General features: G+C 50.0%; 1 protein-coding gene across 4 annotated transcripts in view; it reads right to left on the bottom strand.

The window, feature by feature from the left end:
* Positions 1 to 19,706, bottom strand: part of VAC14 (VAC14 component of PIKFYVE complex) — a 206,250-nt gene that overhangs the window by 143,781 nt on the left and 42,763 nt on the right. For all 4 annotated transcript variants that reach the window (XR_007769263.1, XR_007769264.1, XM_050922365.1 and 1 more), the window contains 2 exons: positions 11,673 to 11,817; positions 9,638 to 9,703 (listed from right to left, as the gene is read on the bottom strand). Coding sequence is in view for 2 of the 4 variants with exons in the window: in XM_050922365.1 (XP_050778322.1) it covers positions 9,638 to 9,703; positions 11,673 to 11,817 (211 nt within the window). In the remaining 2 variants the exon portion in view is untranslated. The remainder of the gene's footprint in view (positions 1 to 9,637; positions 9,704 to 11,672; positions 11,818 to 19,706) is intronic.

The following is a 19,706-nucleotide window of genomic DNA, read 5'->3' on the forward strand; positions in this document are numbered from 1 at the left end:
GGGGGTCCTTCGTAAATTCTGTGGAGACTGATTCAGGACAAGAGCTTTTATCTTCTGATCAAACAGATTGGCAAGCCTAAGACCCATACTAATTAATATTAATAATAATTTATTATTATTATTAAAATCAAATACAAATATATTAAATCCCAATATTATACAAATTAATACCACCACTACACCCTAAATCAGGCTACATCTTTTGAAGTCTCTTTGCTTCTAATAGCAGTAAAACGAAGTAGAAGTAGGAAATATTCTCTGTTGGAAGGGTGAGCATCTGAGACTGGGTGGGAATCAAAATTCTTGTTCTGTGGCCTTGGGGAAGTCAGTGTGACATCTGATTCTATCCAGACTCGCATCTCAAACATACTAACTCATTCAAGTTCCAGATTTCAGAGCCTTTGTTTCTAGTGATGATGCACTAGGCAGAAAACATATCCCAGCCAGACTCCCACCCCACAGTGACGGTGCAATGCTTTTAGTTATGCGGGAAGAAAAAATATATTTACTTGTAAAGTGAACAAATTTGATCTAGAGTCATTGAAGGAAACAAGAAACTCAGCAATGCCATTTTCACAGATTTGTTTTTCAGACTATCCCTGAACTTTAAGTTTGCCACGTTCACCTGAACAGATCATTTAAGATTTTTCTTGGGGGGTGGGGGAGGAAAGGGGAGAGTATTTAGACTCTTGAGCCAGGAAAAAATGGTTACCTACCTCATGCAGCTGTTGTTCTTCAAGATGTGCTGCTCAGGTCCATTCCATGTCAGGTGTGTGCGTGCTGTGTGCACAGTCATCAGAAATCTTCCCTCCAGTGGTATCCGTAGGCCTGGCTCTGGTGCCCGTTAGAGCCCTGCACTCATGCACCAGTATCTTGGGCAGCGCTGGCCCTGTGTCCTCTCAGTTCCTTCTTGCCATCAACTCCGACAGCAGGGAAGGGGAGTGGGTCAGGAATGGATAAGGGTAACATCTCGAAGAACAGCAGTTACAAGAGGCAGGTAACCGTTTTTTCTTATGTCGATTCCATGTTTGGTGACTCACAAGCAGTATCCCCGGAGGCGGGCTCAGAGTTAATTGTCATGGGTGCCTGGAGAGAATATGAGCCCAGCATTGGGAGGGCACCCCCAAGAAGTCCAATACACCCATTGATGATGTGGCCATTGAGTGGGTGGCTAGAGACCAGACGTCGGGCCTGCCGCAGGCTTCAGCCCGTAAGACCAGTGCCGGCGATGCCTCGGCAGCGGGGAGGGCTCACTCTCAGACCCCAAGGAGGACTCCTCCCTAGGAGACCAGGTTGAAGCAGAAGCGGTCGCGTGCTGATAGCTGTGGCTGGCTGGGGAGCGGCACTGCGAGGTTGGTGACTGGTGTCTCGGTACCAGAGGCGTACTTCACGGTGCTTGCAGGGCAGAGACTGTGAGCGATAACATGGTGATGGGGAGTGCTGGGCTGAGGATCAGTGCCATGTCAGAGGTGCAGCTAGCGGTCTCACCGCAGGTTTCTCTTTAGAGAACCACCTTTGAGGAGTCTGCTGAGGATGGGCCTGGGTATCGAGACGTGGGTGGCACAGGGAGGGACATCAAGTCTCTTGCAGCCTGAAAGTCCTCCAGTGTTGAAGGGGCCAGGAAATGTTGTGGGTCCCAACCACTCCCGGGAGTTGGTGGTGGCTCCCAATTCGATCTCGGTACCCTAGGCGAACTGACCACTGCCAGATGCGGCTCCAGGGAAGACGAGTGGCCCTGCACAGGTCTCGGCTCCTGCGGGGATCCCAGGTAGCCATGCGTGGTGCCATGGAATGACCTCCGTCAGACCGCGACTTCTTTTGCCTTCTCTTAGGCACAGGAGAAGGGGAGCGGCACCAGGAAGGTCCCAGTATCGGTGGAGCAGTTCACACAGATGCCAAAGGGCTCAGTGCCGAGTCGGAGCAGCAGAGTTCCAACATGGGGACCAGGGCAGCCTCCACCAACAGGGCTTTCAGCCAGCTGTCCCTCAGAGTCCAGGCAACATGAACTACTATGGGACTCACAAAAGCAAGGTACATTCCAACCACTATCACTGGCAGAAAGGAGGAACTGAGAGGGCACAGGGCCAGCAGGGCCCAATATACTGGCACATAGAATAATAGGGGGCCACTTAGGGATCTGGGGCAAAATCAGTACTTGGTCCTGCTAGTGAAGGCAGGGGGCTGGACTCAATGACCCTTCCAGTTCTAGGAGATAAGTTTAAATAAATTAATGCAGATATACCTATTTATTTATTTAGAATATCAGGGCTGGAAGGGACCTCTGGAGATCATCTAGTCCCACACCCTGCTCAAAGCAGGACCAATCCCCAGACAGGATTTTTACCCTAGTGCCCAAATGGCCCCCTCAAGGATTGAACTCAGTACCATGGGTTTAGCAGGCCAATGCTCAAACCACTGAGCTATCCCTCCCATCCCATGTGCATGGGATTCCAGAGCCAGCCCCACAGATACCACTAGGGTAAATATTTCCGATGACAGTGAACATGGAATGAACATGAGCAAGCACTCGAAGAAGAATGTAACTTTAACCCCTGTGAGGTTTTCCAGCTGAAGAAGTGGGTTTTTTTTGGCCCACGAAAGCTTATGCCCAAATAAATCTGTTAGTCTTTAAGGTGCCACCGGAGTCCTCGCTGTCTTTGCAAAATTTTTAAGTGAAAAGATAGAGCATATGCAGCGTCAGGCATGAAGCTACTTGTTCGGGTAAATTAGGAAATGGTGTTACAATGGGAGTTCGAAAGCTTTAATCATTTTTGAAGAACAGGTTTCCAAGACAATTAAGGAAGTCAACAGTATATTTAAACTGAAGCATTATAAAGATCAAACATACATTCTCCTTTGCTTTAAACCATTTGCTTTTTGTAGTGTTCCTCAGCTTGACAATGAAACTCGCCTGTTTCACTACTTACAGAGTTTCACTGTCAGGTTTTCATGCCCTAGCATAATGCTGCAATGTTTGCACTGTAATGCTGCAAGGAAATGGGCATGTTTAAAATTATATTTCCAGTGGAAATTAACTAAGTCTTATGGCAATAGAGGCTTTAGTCTTGAGTTCCATAAAAGCTGGGTTTTACTACACAAGATTTTAGCTCATTTAGAGAAAACATTGGATCAAATTTGATCCATGTTAAAAAATCCCTCAGCCTGAACAGGAGCAGAACTGCAAGGAAAAACATTGAGTGTTTGTGCTGAACTAGTGATACCTACAATGATAAAACCGTGCAAGGTTTTAGATCAGTGGTTTGCCCAGCTTGCTACTGTATCTGCTGCTCTGGAGTTCCAGAAAGGGAATCCCCTGCTCCAAATTCATTCCAAGTTGTTCTTCTGTGTCACAGTGCCACTGACTCTGGGCTGCGCTGTCTCTAAATATCACCGGGCTGGCTCTGCTCTACTGACTGTTTTCAGCAGGATTCTGAGAGCTGGGTCAGGGTGGGGAGAGGGAACGAAGAGATGAGAGACAACGATGATTCACAGCAAGCTACGGGGTATCCTCAGGTACTGGGCGCTGTCCTGTGGGGAACACCTGGTCTGGCAAATCCGGTTTGCAAGTCGAACTTGTGGGGGGTGAACAGCATGTAACACGATCAACTCCTACCTCACTGTCTCATCGAGTGCATTTCTTTCCTTCCTCTAGGACAGCTCAGTTGGGAACATGCAGGGAGTGATTTAGGAGCAGCTCAGGAGGACTGGGCTGCAGCAGCAAGGCATTAAATACTGTGTGGACACCTTGAACGTGCTGATCCTCAGAAGCCAGACATCCCTTCAGCGTAGGACGATCACTCCAAATCAGCTGGAGGGTGTGCTAGCAGGACAATTTCTAACCACCTGGAGGATGAGTGGCTAGCACTGCTGCTTCCTCTTTGAGGGGACAAGTACCCCTGGGCGGGGAACACTGCACTCCATTGTGTCACACTGCAGGCCAACGGGCCACCTCCCCCAGGGAAGTGTGGGGCCACAGGAAGAATGCTCAAGCTTCTAGCCGGTACAAGGCTGGACTGTGCATTTGATGTTGCACCACATGGCGTGTGCAGCCTTCTAAACACAAGGTGCCAGATTCCTGCCCTCGTGGCCTTAGAACATACTGGAGAGGTGAAAGCGAATCTCGCGATGCGAGCATACTTAGAAACCCTGGTAAGGTTCTGTGCATCTGCTCCAGATTCACGCAGACCCTACAGACAAGTCATAGCTCACAAATGGCTGCTGTGAAACGGTCTAGAACAGGGAGTAAATCTAGAGCAGCGGTTCTCAAACTGTGGGTCAAGACTCCATTTTAATGGGGTCGCCAGGGCTGGCTTAGACTTGCTGGGCCCATGGCCAAAGCCAAAGCCCAAGGGCTTCAGACCTGGGCAGTGGGGCTAAGGTTACAGGTGCCCTGCCTAGGGCTGATGCCCTTGGGTTTCGGCCCTACGGCCTGGGGCAAGGGAGGCTGGGCAGGCTCAGGCTTCAGTCCCCCCTCCTGGGGTCATGCAGTAATTTTTGTTGTCAGAAGGGGATTGTGGTGCAATGAAGTTTGAGAACCTCTGACCTAAAGACAAAGCTACCCTGAGGCTCTATAGCGCCACTTATGGCAGTGTCAGAAACTGAATCCTACTCCCTTACTGCACAGTCACATTAGCAATCTCCTCCCTCTCCCCACCCCTTCAAAAAGGCTAATTCAGGCATTCCCGTTTCCACGGCAGCAGGAAGTGAACAAAGCAGGTTAGAAGCCAGCTGAGCAGTGTTATTTAATGGACTGAATCTTCTATGGGTTTCCTAAGTAAAAATCTATTTACATAAATAGGCTGGATTAAATAAATCATCTTCAAATTACTTTTGAGCCGTTCCCAGTTATGTCACATGGAGGAAATGCATCACCAGGGTCCTTACAAGTATGTGTCTTTTTAATATTTAAAAATAAGCAATGCAGAAACATGACTCATTGCCATTTCCTGCCAAGCCAGAGTCTATCTGCAAGTTGTGGGCTTTTTAGAGCATTGCACATGCAGATGGGATGCTTTGGAAATGCTTGCCTCAGAAGCAGCCCGGTATGAAATGCAGCTATGCAGTCGCTTGGATCTGCAAGTACACCTCCACCTCGATATAATGCTGTCCTTGGGAGCCAAAAAAAATCTTACCGCATTATAGGTGAAATCGTGTTATATCGAACTTGCTTTGATCCACCGGAGTGCACAGCCCTGCCCCCCTGTAGCACTGCTTTACCGTGTTATATCGGATCGCGTTATACTGAGGTAGAGGTGTACAAGTCATTCCCTTGATATTACTTATCTTCCCCATCTCTCAACAATGCCCTTAACCAAGGATTTATTCCAGACCGGGCAACTTTGCCTTCCTAGTCATGCAGTCCAAAGCTGGTATTTCATGATTTTTAGACCTCTGATAAAGTCTGGACTATGAGTCTACCAAAGACCACTAGCAGGGCCATGTGCATTAGGCATTTAACACTGGTTGCACTTCTGGCTTCTAACACGGCTAACATTAGCATCAGAAGTTAGAAATGCTATCTGCCTCTGATGGAACTACCAGATCCGTTAGTGTCTAATGCAGAAAGTGCTTGACGAAGTAGTGAAGGGAAAGAGGTGAATGTTAGGGCCTGTGAGAATGGACCAGGGAAGGGTGAGGCAGAGAAAAGAGAAGGAAGAGGAAATGGAGACTAGACAAGGAACAGCCAAGGAGCACTCAGGAATGGGAGCATCTTGTTAGACAGGAAGCAAAGTGCCTCCAGAATGCCAAGCCAGGCACCAGGAAGTGACAAAAGAATCATAGACTATCAGGGTTGGAAGGGACCTCAGGAGGTATCTAGTCCAATCCTCTACTCAGAGCAGACCAACCCCAACTAAATCATCCCAGCCAGGGCTTTGTCAAGCTGGGCCTTAAAAATCTCTAAGGATGGAAGGTTTTGAAGGGCAGGGCCAAATTGCTGGGCCCAAGGCAGGGAGCAAAGACTGGAGCATGCATGTTCTTTTCGGAATACTGACACCTACTTTGCTCATGGCAGAGACACTCTTGCTGACAGGTGAGAGGCTAATCCTGTCTTTCCCCCACAATCAGCAGAGAGACCCAGCAAAATGCCAGGCAGAAGAGACCTCACACACTCCCGTTACAAGGTGCAGAGTCATCAACTCTGCAGCAGGAGCAGCTCAAGAAGAATCGCCGGCAGACAAGAACAAAACATTCATCTAAAGAGGTCAAAAGTGCATCACTCACCCAGGTTAAAATCCAAGCCCTCCCCTGCCTTGAGGTAAATATTCCAATTTCACAGGCAAGAGGTCAGTGAAGTGAAGCGAAGCGAAGCATCTTTCCCAATGTCCCAGGGGGTCAGCTTCAGAGTCAGAAATAGAAGCCAGGAGTCCAACACCTAGGCCCCAGTTCTTACCACTGCAGGCAGTACTGCCAGCTGCTGTATTCTCTTGGCAGTAGCAGGTTACCCTGGTATATTGGGTTAGGTGTCTGTGTTACATGGCTCTAAACCTAGAGCCTCAGCCATTAAGCAACACCATGGTAAGTCAAGACACCTGCCATTCACACGACCAGGCAGGGCAAGGCCCTCCTCAGCTCTGCTCCTGCCTCATGTTGCTAGTCAAAGTCTCAGCACACAGGCCAACACAACCCCAACGTTGGCTGCTAAGCCTGCCTCACACTGCCGCAGCACACAAGCCAGGCCCAGTCGCCCCACTCTCATGATCTCCCTCAGGCACAAGTAATGAGGTAGCGTCTGATTTCTGAGCGAAAGGATATTGAAAGCAGCTAAATGTAACACTGAGTCTGACTGATAAAATACTGGCTGCCACAGTAGCCTATACCCGCACTGCCACGAAAGGCGTGTTAACCACAGCACATCACACATCAGCCATCGAGCTGCAACATCCTGGTGGAGAGAAGGGACTGCAAGGCAGCCAGGTCAGGCCAGCCATGGGCGAGTAGAGGGTTGACCTCGAAAAGCTGCAGGGGCCTGCTCTCCGCTAGGATATAGCAGTGGGCTAGTTCCTGCATACGAGTTATCCTTTTGTAACCCTTTGCTGGGCAGTGCGGAAACCACAGAGTCAAGCAAGTAACCAACTAAGAACCAGGTAGAGGCCCCTCCATCTAGGTTGGCCTTGTGCTGGGTGACTTGGTTCCGCTCTGCCCCCTGCCACAGGTCAGTGTGGGAGACAGCAGGGGCACTCACCCCCCACGGCCAGTCAGTAACAGATTATCACCAGTCTTTAGGCTCAGCAGCCCACCGAGGGGAGTAGGGAAGTTCACACTCTAGAGTCACGGGGGTCATCTCAGGCTTGACTGTGGGAGTTGGTGAAATTACAGCTAGAGATGGGTTTGTCAGGAGACTCAGTGAGACACACTGGATTGGGTCACGTGCAGGGAACTCTCTGCAGCCACAAGGGCTATACAATCCTGCAGAGCCAGAGGCCTGATCTACACTGTGCGTTTATACCAAATTTAGCAGCGTTAAACCGATTTAACCCTACACCCGTCCACAGAACGAAGCCCTTTATATCGATATAAAAGGATCTTAAAACCGATTTCTGTACTTCTCCCCGACGAGGGGACTAGCACTGAAATCGATATTGCCATGTCGGATTAGGGTTAGCATGGCCGCAATTCGACGGGATTGGCCTCCGGGCGGTATCCCGCAGTGCACCACTGTGACAACTCTGGAAAGCAATCTGAACTCGGATGCACTGGCCAGGTAGACAGGAAAAGCCCCGCAAACTTTTGAATTTCATTTCCTGCTTGCCCAGTGTGGAGCTCTGATCAGCACGGGCGGCCATGCAGTCCCAAATCCAAAAAGAGCTCCAGCATGGACTGTACGGGAGGTACTGGATCTGATCGCCATATGGGGAGACAAATCTGTTCTATCAGAGCTCCGTTCCAGAAGACGAAATGCCAAAGCATTTGAAAAAATCTCCAGGCTATGATAGACAGAGGTCACAGCAGGGACTCAACACAGTGCTGCATGACAAGCGTAATGGAAAGCCAAAGAATCAAATGGACGCTCATGGAGGGAGGGAGGACTGAGGACTCCAGCTATCCCACAGTTCCTGCAGTCTCCGAAAAGCATTTGCATTCTTGGCTGAGCTCCCAATGCCTGAAGGGTCAAACACATTGTCCGGGGTGGTTCAGGGTATATCTCGTCAATTTACACCCCCCCCCCAAAGAAAAGAGAAAAAAATCGTTTCTCGCCTCTTTTCAATGTCACCGTACGTCTACTGGATGCTGCTGGTAGACAGGGTGCTGCAGCGCTAAACAGTAGCATCCTCTCCCCTTCCCTCCCCGGTGGCAGACGGTACAGTACAAAATGACTGATAGCCGTCCTCGTCATCATCCTGTTAGTGCTCCTGGCCGGCCTCGGTGAGGTCAGCCAGGGGCGCCTGGGCAAAAATGGGAATGACTCCCGGTTATTCCCTTCTTAAAGCTTTGTCCTGGCGATTCAGTCCTGGCAGATGGTGCAATAGGGCTGGTAAACGTCCTCATCATAGCAGTGGGAGGCTGTGCGCCTCTCCCCCCCACCCTTTAATGAGTAATGGAGATGTCCTGCCTGGACTATCATAGCAGCTGGAGGCTGCCTCCCTCTCATTTTATCTCACTAAAAAGTCAGTGTTTCTTATTCCTACGTTCTTACTTCATCACACAAATGGGGGGATAACTGCCACAGTAGTCCAGGAGGGGTGTGGGAGGAGGGAAGCAATGGGTGGGGTTGTTGCAGGGGCACCCCCTGGAAAGGCATGCAGCTCATCATTTCTGTGGCATATCTGGGGCTCTGACCCGGAGCGGCTGTGCTCTCTGGTACTCTAGTAGACTTGCCCCAAATTCTAGGCAGGGCTGACTATTTTTAGACAAAACAAAGAAGGGAATGACCTGGGAAGTCATTCCCATTTTTGTCCATGCGCCCCCAGCCAACCTCAGTGAGGTCAGCCAGGAGCACCCATGATAGCAGCAGACGGTACAATATGACTGGTAACCGTCATCGCCAATTTCCAAAGCAGCAGACGGTGCAATAGGGCTGGTAACTGTCTCTGCTATCTTGCAAAGGCAAATGAATGCTGCTGTGTAGCACTGCAGTACCGCCTCTGTCAGCAACATCCAGTACACATACTGTTACAGTGACAAAAGGCTAAACGGGCTCCATGGTTACCATGCTATGGCATCTGCCAGTGCAATCCAGAGAAAAAGGGCGCGAAATGATTGTCTGCTGTTGCTTTCACGGAGGAAGGATTGAGTGACAACATTTACCCAAAATCACCCACGACACTGTTTTTGCTCTATTATGCATTGTGATCTCAACCCAGAATTCCAATGGGCGGGGGAGACTGCGGGAACTATGGGATAGCTATGGGATAGCTACCCACAATGCAACACTCTGGAAATCGATGCTAGCCTCGCTACATGGATGCACACCGCTGAATTAATGTGCTTAGTGTGGCTGCGTGCACTTGACTTTATATAATCTGTTTTAAAAAACCGGTTTATGTAAAATTGGAATAATCCCGTAGTGCAGACATACCTAGAGAAGAGCTGATACAGCAAACTGGTGCACTGGTCTGGGCGAGCCCAAAGCTAAGGTGAGAGCATGACAGCTGGCAAGCACAGCCGAGGGGGTTTGTATACAAGATGTAATACTCACCTCGTCTGACTCATCCGACAATGTCCGTAGCAAAATGGGAAAGAGGCTGTCTGTATGCCGGAACATCTGAAACCAGAGAGACATGGCCTCAGTCACACGGAGTCTGGAATATCCCTTCCCACACACCACGAGCCATCCTCGTCATTGCAGGCTACTGCAGCTTTGCAGGCATTTTTCAGTTTTACTTGGGAAATTTCCCTCCCAGCTAGCTGACAAGCTCTTTGAAGTAGGGATCGAAACAGTAGCGCTGCTGCAAGTATCAGTAGCAAACTTATTAGGCCAACAAGAACAATCCCAGAAGGACACACGGTTGCTTGTTTGCTGAGCTGATTCCATATCTACGTAATGAGAAGGCAAGTTTCTAGTGTGGGACACTGTCACTTTCCTACCCTTCCCAAGAGAGGAAAGGCCGGAAGAGACTTACAAGTGAAGGGTTTCTTATTTAAACCATGGTTAGTTTTGGGATGAATTTTTGGGCTTCTCTTTATGAGGAGCTGCAGCCACCATGGCATTGATTCAGATTCCACCTCCTGTCTGATTAGACACATGGTCAACTAGACCTGACGTGCAGCAGGCAATGTGAATGATGGCAGCTGCTCCCGCTTGAGAACTTATGACATAACCTACTAGGACTGATCTAGGGTAGGCAGCACCCCAGGGGAAGGAAGAGGGAGTGTCTTCCACTCCACCTTCTCTTGGAAGAGCCTCGCCATCTATAAAGGCCAAGCCCCTTCCCTTCTCCTCCTCCAGAGGATTCTTGGAAACCCCTGCCAAGCCCCGATATTCACCAATACCCACGCATGGACCATTCCGCAGATGTGCTGTAACTGCCAGCCAAGCTGCTCAGGATACGGACTGCGTCTCTTGATTTGGACACCTACCACCACAGAAGCCTAAATTCATCTATAGCACCACCACCCAAGCACTCGCTCTCCTTACAATGAGTCCACTGATAGAGGCTCATCTCGATAGAAGGGCTTCCCAGGCACTTCTCCAAACCTACTGACATTTCGCTCCCCCCCCTCTCCCCAGCCTGTCTACCAGGAAGAATCCCTGTGCCAAGCACGATGCCTGTTAGGCTGGCCTGTCCAGAGTCCTACACAGTGTCCAATGGGAACCAATGACCTGCAAAGGAAGTCAGAAGTTTCAGCCCTGAAGGAAGAGCCCCAGAAACCACATGCGGCTTTAAGAGAGAAGCCAGCCCCGGTCTACCCCAGAGATGCTGGGCAGAGCAAAGTTTTCAGAGGCCTCTCGCTAGCAGTCCAGTCCCCCCAACAGATCTACAGAAGTACATATGGGAGGTCTGTGGCGGCCTTCTCCTCCCAGGGAAGGTGGTGGCAAGGGACACGAGTCTGAAGGGCTGGGAGGGTGTGATAACTGGCAGCAGAATAGGTAACGTCCAAGTGAACCCAAAGCTCGGTGTTTGGTTCAGAAACAGGGCAGAGGCTCAGCTGAGTTTTTATCCCTCACCCAGGAGCAGCGGTTTGCCTACCCGTGCTACTAAGGTCCCTAATGTCAGAAGGGCTCGTTTTGATGGAAGCCGGAGTATTGCTCATGTCTGTACGGAACAATATCTGCAGCTAGAGCCGCCTTCAACGCACTGCAGCCCAGCTAGGCTAGTGGCACTTTTAGAAAGCGCAGGAAGGCCCCCAGCTGATGACAGGACTCTGTTGAGAACAAAGACGGTAGCTAGAGCCAAGTATGCAGCACTCTGCTGAAGTCACAACCCCACTGGCTCATCCCCATGTCTGCCAATGCACCTCAATGCTAAACTGAAGCACTCCCGTTATTCTAGCTCTGCAGCAGTTCCTTGCTATTGCAGCCAAAGGCTCCCCCATACAATTCTGCCAGCGCACCTCCTCCCTACCTGCAGTGCCCCCTGCTGGTCACAGAACATCGCTGAGGCACTGAGCCAGGACTGGCTTTGCAACAGACACAAGTGGTCAGCGATAATGAGGCTGAGACCAAGCAGCTCCAACCCAGCTCCGCAAAGGCAGCAGGATATTGCCCCAATGGTTTCACAAGCCAGACTTACCTTCCGCGGAGTCTTGATGTACAAGTGATAGAGCCATTTCAGGACTGCAATTCTGGTCATCATCCCGATGGCTGTGTCGTGAAGGTGACAGTCCAACACCTGCACTATCCCATCGAGGTTAAGGGTCACCGGGACCCGCTCAGTGCTGCACAGAAAACCAGGGGCACAAAGACAGTAGTTTGTGTGTGCACGTATCCCCATAAGAACATAAGAACGGTCGTACCGGGTCAGACCAAAGGTCCATCTAGCCCAGTATCTGTCTACCGACAGTGGCCAATGCCAGGTGCCCCAGAGGGAGTGAACCTAACAGGCAATGATCAAGTGATCTCTCTCCTGCCATCCATCTCCATCCTCTGATGAACAGAGGCTAGGGACACCATTTTTACCCTTCCTGGTTAATAGCCATTTATGGACTTGGCCACCATGAATTTATCCAGTTCCCTTTTAAACATTGTTATAGTCCAGCCTTCACAACCTCCTCAGGCAAGGAGTTCCACAAGTTGACTGTGCGCTGTGTGAAGAACTTTCTTGTATTTGTTTTAAACCTGCTCCAGCCCAGAAGTGTGGCCCCAGCACCCTCTCTTCCACACATCAACTGGCAGGTGATCCCAGCTGGCTACGCTTGCTGTCTTTCAGAGCTACACGTAAGAGCAAAGGAGCAATTTCACAAAGTCCACAACTGACAAAAGCTGCTGAGTTAATGGACTGGCTAACCAGGAACCGACTGCATTGGTGTGGGGGCAGGGGTGGGGAGGCGGATGGAACAGGCAGAGCCTGTTAGGAGGAAGCTTTCCCGGGGGTGGGTTGTCCCATAACTGCCTCTATTACAGTTTCTTGAACTTTTCTCTAAAGCATCTGACAGGACACTGCACTTGAGGGACCTGCCACGGCAATTACTAGGTTGAGAAACTAGAATATGCTACAACATAGCCAAAGGCCATCAAACCCGGGCTCCAAATAACAAAGTAATGTGTGCCAGATGCATTGAGAGTCCAAGCAGGAACAGCATAGGCATTCCCACATGCTGACCCTGCCAGGTGGCTCAGAGGTGCCTTGAAGGGGCCACGTCAATGAGTCAAGGCACTTGGTCTCCATTAACCTTCCCGCCACGACTCCTAACAAGGGGCCCAACTGGTGCCACGCATGGCAGTTGTTTCTGTGATGGGGACACCTACTCAACTAGACCATGGCCTGAGAGCGCCAGCTTTTCCCAAAGGCCCCTGGCAATTGGTCAGAGGCGCAATGGCTTTCGGGTACCATCAACCTGGGCTGAATTCACAACTACTCAAGTTTACCAAATGATAATCACCACGGACAGACCAGAAAACCCTCAGCTTCCACCCCAGCATGACCACCTCCTCTACCCCAAAGGGGCTAAATGAACAGCAGGGAGATTGTGAGTCCAAAGAACTTGCATTGCAAGATTCCCAATAACGGCATTTGCTAGATAAACTTTGCCCTCCTTTGGATGTAATGACTCTCCAGTTTCCAACTAGGATCTGAAAGTCTACCTGGAGCCCTAGGAGTTCCCAGCATCTGTATTCTCCTGCCCCCAGCAGTAAAGCTTTCAAAGCTTTCTCTCAAAGAGTTCCACATGAGGAATCTTGTCTCTAGCTATTCCTGTTGGGGCTGGCTGGATCTCAGGGGTGGGGCAGAGTTGATGGCTGGGGCCCAATCTTACATTCAAGGCCAGATGGTCAAAACAGATGCCCAAGAGAAGATGCTCTGAAGATCCAGAAGGGGCGATGCGCTCTTGCCTTCCAGGACATACAGGGGATTTCTAAGAGACTGAATTATTCAAGTGTGTGCTGAACTCATGGTGGCTCTCTCATTTGCTTGGAGTTTTTCTGCAGCTTATTTTATGGGAATTCCTAAAGGGCAAATTTCTCTGCAGAAACTGCTGTTTCATAGGGTTTGATTTTCCCCCGGACAGGCAGTCTAAGGGTGAGACCGGGAGATCCTTGCCCTCTAGTAGCTATATGAATTGTTTGATCTACATCATGTCAGATGTTTGTTCAGGTTTCTGACCGAGGTTAGTGAGGATGGCAGAGGCAGCAGCCATGGCCAGCTGATCCAGCATTTCAAGCCCTCACCGAGAAGAAGTCAGGGGAGCATAAGCGAGGTAGGTCCGAATGGGGTCGCAGCACTTTTGGATATCAGGCTACTGTATTTAAGCATGCAAATTAGGTTTGGAATCTAACTTTAAATCCAAGTTCCAAAGCTTTGGTTGCAGCACATGCCAGCACGGTAAATTGCTAGAACAGCGTTGGGTAATGGATCACAGTGAGGCAAAAGCTCTTCGTGTGAAATTTTTAGAAGTCTATCTCCATTATTCTGAGAAAGCGAGCCTAATAATGAGCTCGGCCCCTTTGGCAAGGCCGGTCCAAAGCACAGACCAGTTCTCAGCCCAGGGAAGGCCTGCCATTCCCAAAGGCAAAGCTCTTACGGGGCTCCGAAATCAGGTGCCAAATCGCCAGTGAGTATGGGCAGCACCCTCCATCTGCAGTCGTGCAAGACTGAGCTTCTGCTGAGGGTCAGCCAGGCTCACTGGTCACCATCTATATCCCATGTTCATTGCTCTTGTCCTGCTGCCAGCATCCCTGGGGCAGAGCAGGGCTGGCGCAGGCTTTGGGTGGTCGCCATCTATATCCCATGTTCATTGCTCTCGTCCTGCTGTCAGCATCCCCGGGGCGGGGCAGGGCAGGGCTGGCACAGGCTTTGGGTGGACAATCCCACATGACTGGATTTAGTAACACATTGCTGCACCATGCTCTGCAGCGTGCCCACACATTTCTCTGCTCTTCCTTACTCCACAGCAAGCCTGACACAGGCGCTTCATTGCAGTAGCAACGGCATCGCTTTAGTCAGACCCTCCTCGGCTGTGACATGGGCTCTCAGCACTGAGATCTTGGCCAGGGCAGGTGCTTTGGCTAGCTCATCACCCTAGATTTCAATCCACTGCTCTGCAGCCCTGAGAAGGTGCTGTCATGTTCGCTCTGGGTACTGTATTAAGGCAAGCACATTTTCCTTTGTGAATTTAGCTCTGCGAGATGTGCCAGGCCTGAGACTAGAGCGCTCTATTCATCCCCAGGAGTGGTGTGGGCAGCCTCAGGGCAAGCTTGCCCTCGCATGGCCCTGCCAGCATGCCTCTGCCCTGACCTCGCAGGGCATCATGTAGCAGTGAGAAGTTCAGCTTCAAAGCCATTCACTCCTTCACCCCCCTCCACAGCCAGCGGGACTGCCTATTAGTGCCAGTGGCAGTGCATATTTATCAACTTGTGAAAGGGAAAATGAATGGGTTCTCAAGCTGCCTAATGGCGACTGATGCACACAGAAGCCAGCGCTCCCTCCCTGGGGAAAGCGGGGAGGGGGGTTCCCATTTGTTTTGGCGTGAGAACATCCAAGCCACAATTAAAACAGATTTAAAAACACAAACCACTAAAGTTACTCTCCCTGGTCCCACTTGTACATTAGTGTATCTTCCTCAGCCTTAGTTTCCTTGAAACAGTGTTTCCCAACCCTTCGCTTTCTTCAAGGTATTTCTGTTTGGGCCCTTCCACTCACCCTCTGTTATCTTCAGCTAGTGCTTTTCCCTCCCCTACCCCATCTGCATTCCCCTCGCTCCGTTAGGTTTCCAACCCTTTGGACGAGGGGCTCAGGGCCCAGGCCAGGCTGACCCTTGAAACGTAGGCAATCAGTGTGCTTGAGGAGAAGATGGGAGCGAGCCTGTGGTCGGTCACCCTGCTCCAGGTGCGGCTGAGCTGAGAGCCCTATGATTGTAATGATACAGGTGTTTATCCCCTGGGTACCTGGCAAGGTGGTAGCAGCTTTCACTCTCTGCTGATCTGGGCTGACTTTGAGCCAGTGACTAAGAGGTGAGTGGTCCTGTCTCTCTCCATTAGCCCGCCCGCCCGTCCCCCAGTGCTTCCCTGGCTATTTAGTTTGCTGCAATTTCCAACGCCTGAGTAGCTGACCACACTCCCTGGTCTAACCAGAAAACCATACTTTAGTCTTACAGTCATAACTAACTGCACCAGGATCGGGCTGTGGCATTACACCCCATATTCTTCATAGTAATATTATGGTAAGAGTATGGCATGATTCTGATGTCTTTCGTGCAAGATAAGCCGTGTGAGATATTGAGAAGGTTATGATTTACTGAACACGATTATCCTACTTGTATGCATGTATCATTTTGGTATCTGAAGTTAGGAATACGGTCTGTATCTATTACAAATGTGTTTACACCGGGGGAACACCCACTAGGCAAAAGATTCTCAGTCTAGATGGGTGGCTGGGAAGGGCCATTAGGGAGAATAGGTCTTAGAAGAAGCTAATCTCTCAAGCAGGAGCCTTCCTAAGGAGCCTCTTTAAGGGCAAGCAGCAAAGAGTCCTGTGGCACCTTATAGACTAACAGACGTTTTGGAGCATGAGCTTTTGTGGGTGAATACCCACTTCGTCAGATGCATGTCGGATGCATGTTGCATCCGACAAAGTGGGTATTCACCCACGAAAGCTCATGCTCCAAAACGTCTGTTAGTCTATAAGGTGCCACAGGATTCTTTGCTGCTTTTACAGATCCAGACTAACACAGCTACCCCTCTGTATCTTTAAGGACACTACAAACAGCCTTGAGTCACTGCTGCTATGATCCTACAGGGACATTTGACTAAGTCACCTGGTATTGACTCCATCTTGGAATACCAGTGTTTTTCCACTGATTGGAGCTGGGAGCCAGGCTTGGAGACAGAGTTCCAGCCACATACAAAAGCTATTTAAGGCAGGGGAATTACATCATCATAGTTCTTCACTTAAGGACAGCTTAAGAATCCCTGCAACCAGCTCAAATCACCATTTCGGGTGAGAAGTTGCTACTCTTATCCAATCTCTAGTATATTAAGCTTAGATTTGTGTTGTTTATTTGCTATGTAATGTGCTTTGATCTGTTTGCTATCCCTTATCACTTAAAATCTCCTTTGTAGTTAATAAATTTGTTTTGCTTTATCACAAACCAGTCTGAGGAAGTTTAACTTGGGGTAAAAAGCAGCTGTATATTTCTTCTCCATACTGAGGGAGGGGGCAAATTTCATGAGCTTACGCTGTACAGTTCCCTGTGCAGCACAAGTCGGTATAATTTTGGGTGTACTCTCTAGAGGAGGGTGCATGCCTAAGTAGCTGGGAAGTTCCTTAGCTGAAGCCTTCCCTTGCAGAGCTGATCACAGCGTCTGGGTGTGTCTCTAGCTGTGTGTGTGCTGGTGAAGGTGCAGACTGGAGGGTGGGAGAGGGCTTGGCAGGCTGGTCACAGCAGTACAGTGTAAAGGGAGCCCAGGCTGCTGGGTCAGGCGGGCTCAGTGGTACCCCAGTTCCAGGTGGCACCCTGGGGGGAAACCCGTCTCTGTTCTGGGCATCATACCGTCACCGTGAGACACCCTGCCCAAAGAGCTTACAGTCCAAGTACAGAAGCACAGAGCCCAAGGATCACACAGTCAAGTACAGAACCCAGATCTCCAGACGTTCAGGCCAATCCCTATACTGCGACCGTGCTGCATCAAAGCAGGAGGATGTATGCATAGACCCCTTGGTGTGGAGTGGACGTGCCCTCCATTCGAAAACCAGAACGCTGCTGTTCTCTGACCAGTGTGGCCCATTAACCTAGGTACATAAGGCCGTGATGACAGAGGAGAATTTTGGAGGAACACACGTCTGCAGAAACCCAAAGCTTTTCCTCCTCCCATTTTTTTTTTTTTTTTAAAGCCACAGCATCACAACCCTACTAAAGTCCTACTAACGAGGGATTTCACACTAGGGAGTGGATGTGCTGCGAAGTGCTCTTCACTTCCCTGGCAGGCTCTAACTGTTCCCTCACCATCTGAAGAGGACATGGAAATACTCCTGTTGCCATGACCTAGAGGCCCAGCCAGCTGAACACTAGAATGAGGATTCCTAGATATCGTGACAGGTGCATTAGGAGAACCTAGTGGGCAGGCTGCAATTATGTTCCTTCAGCACTCTCCTCTGCTCCATAAAGCCTGCTCCTCCCACCCCCGGATAACTTCTCCCACAGCCTGTCCCCACCTCACACTCCGCCAAAGGCCCTTTCAAGGGTTTCCTTTGTCTTCTTCACCAGCTTCTACATTCATTCCCCCCAGTCCCATGAAGGCAGTTCCAAGCAAGTTGTGCCGGTCATCTCAGCCCCTTATTCTGAAAGCATCGGCCTCACAAAGCATTCCAACTCCACCATGCCCCCGAGCATGGTAATGGGCCCATGTTCTTGCTTTTAGAGGGGAAGCTCTTTGGTGCATGAACTCCACCATTTGCTGCCAGCTCCCGTGCACTTATACCGCTGGACAAGCAGAAGAGGTATTTTATATGGGGGTCATCCCAGAGCTGCCCTAACAAACAGCACGCGCCTTCATGTCTAAAGGTGGGAAGAGACGTTTTGGCTGCCACGTGGCAACACTCCTCTCTGCTCTCCTCCAGGCGGAGCAGCAAATAAAACATCTGGCCAGACTGGAGAAGGCAGCATTCCCAATCCCCCAAGACATATACTGCAGATGAGTTGTGTAAGACTGAGCACTGGGAGGGTCATTTATAGCCCACGCAACCTAAACAACGTCCATGCATTGTAGTAGTCTGCAGAGCTGGGATTGGGAGCTCGCTCTCCCGCAGATCCGCAGAGGAAGGGTAAGGAGCTTGTGCTGCAGGGAGGGGTGCGAAGCAGCACCACACCACTGCTCCCAATAGCCCTCACTACCGTCAGATGAACTGGGGTGTGCAATACATGTCCTTGCCAACAAAGAAACAGTCACCTAGCCCATTATGAAGTCTGGACTAAGCCAACTAGAATGAGCTAAGACCATGACTGACTGAGGCCAAGCGAGCTGGACAGGAGGCCAGGGCTCAAAGAATGGTCAAATCTTGAATTCCGCTATCCTGTTTTATGCTATTTTACCGGTACTGATGTCCAGCCATTTTGGGAGGTGGGATAGACAAACAGGTCTTCTCTTAGCACCTAAGACTGACAGAAGGAATTGCCAGAATTATGTTCCAGCAGCCAGATTTCAACCTCCTCTTCATGGTCTGGGATCTTTGGATCAATTCTGTTGTTGTTAAGTTATGGCAGATCCCACAGTGTCTCTAGTTCTGTTCGATCAAGCCAGATTTCCACCAAGACTGAAGGCAGGGTCCCAGTCTGGTACTGACTCTACAAAATCCCTCCCAAACGTCCTTTGACCTGCCTACACATGATGTGGCTTAGCAGATTCTAAGGTTGTAGAAGACATGTTCTATTTCCATTAGAGTGCTCCTGGCACTCAGTGCAGACTTCTACATGCTTATGTAGCTGAACATAGCGATCGTCCTCCTGAGATTCTACCAAGGCCCATGATCCTTTTTCAGTCACCCGTGAGACTGGTGATTGTTGTGGAAGAGTTTTTGAATGTTCACTGAGCTTTAGGGTGGCATCACTTTCTGTTCCAACAAGGCAACACCCGCCCAGAGGTCAAACGTGCAGCCCTCCTTTTCTCTACGTTCTTGGATGGCATCTTCAGCAACCTGGACACAATACTGTGCAGCTTCTCAGACACCGAACTGGCGGTGGGAAGTAGGAACACCTTCCCCCTGCCTGAAGGCTTGTAGCCACTGAGGGCCACGTCTCTCGTCCTGCTCACCATCTTCCATTGATGCCAACACTGGTTTTTCAGTTGCTACTTTGGTTTTGCCTTTCCATTTGCAGCCCCTAGGTAGGAGACCTGCAAATTAAGTGCCGAGAGAAGTATACAGAGCAAAGTGACTGATTGCTCATTCTGTTCTATGCTTAGAGTGATATCAAAAAAGGCAGCTGGAACTTCCTGAACACATTGTTCTAAAGTTGTTCTCTTCAGCTGTTCTAAAGAGCAATTCTCTCTCTCTCGCTCGCTCATGTGGCCTTGGGTAGATACACCCAATCTGGAGCTCATCAGTTGATTTGCCATCCTGATACCAACACCCACAAAGGGGGAGAAGGAACCTTTCTAACCTGCTCCCCTCACCCTT

Source organism: Gopherus flavomarginatus, chromosome 14, assembly GCF_025201925.1.
Source record: "Gopherus flavomarginatus isolate rGopFla2 chromosome 14, rGopFla2.mat.asm, whole genome shotgun sequence".
Lineage (NCBI taxonomy): Eukaryota > Metazoa > Chordata > Testudines > Testudinidae > Gopherus > Gopherus flavomarginatus.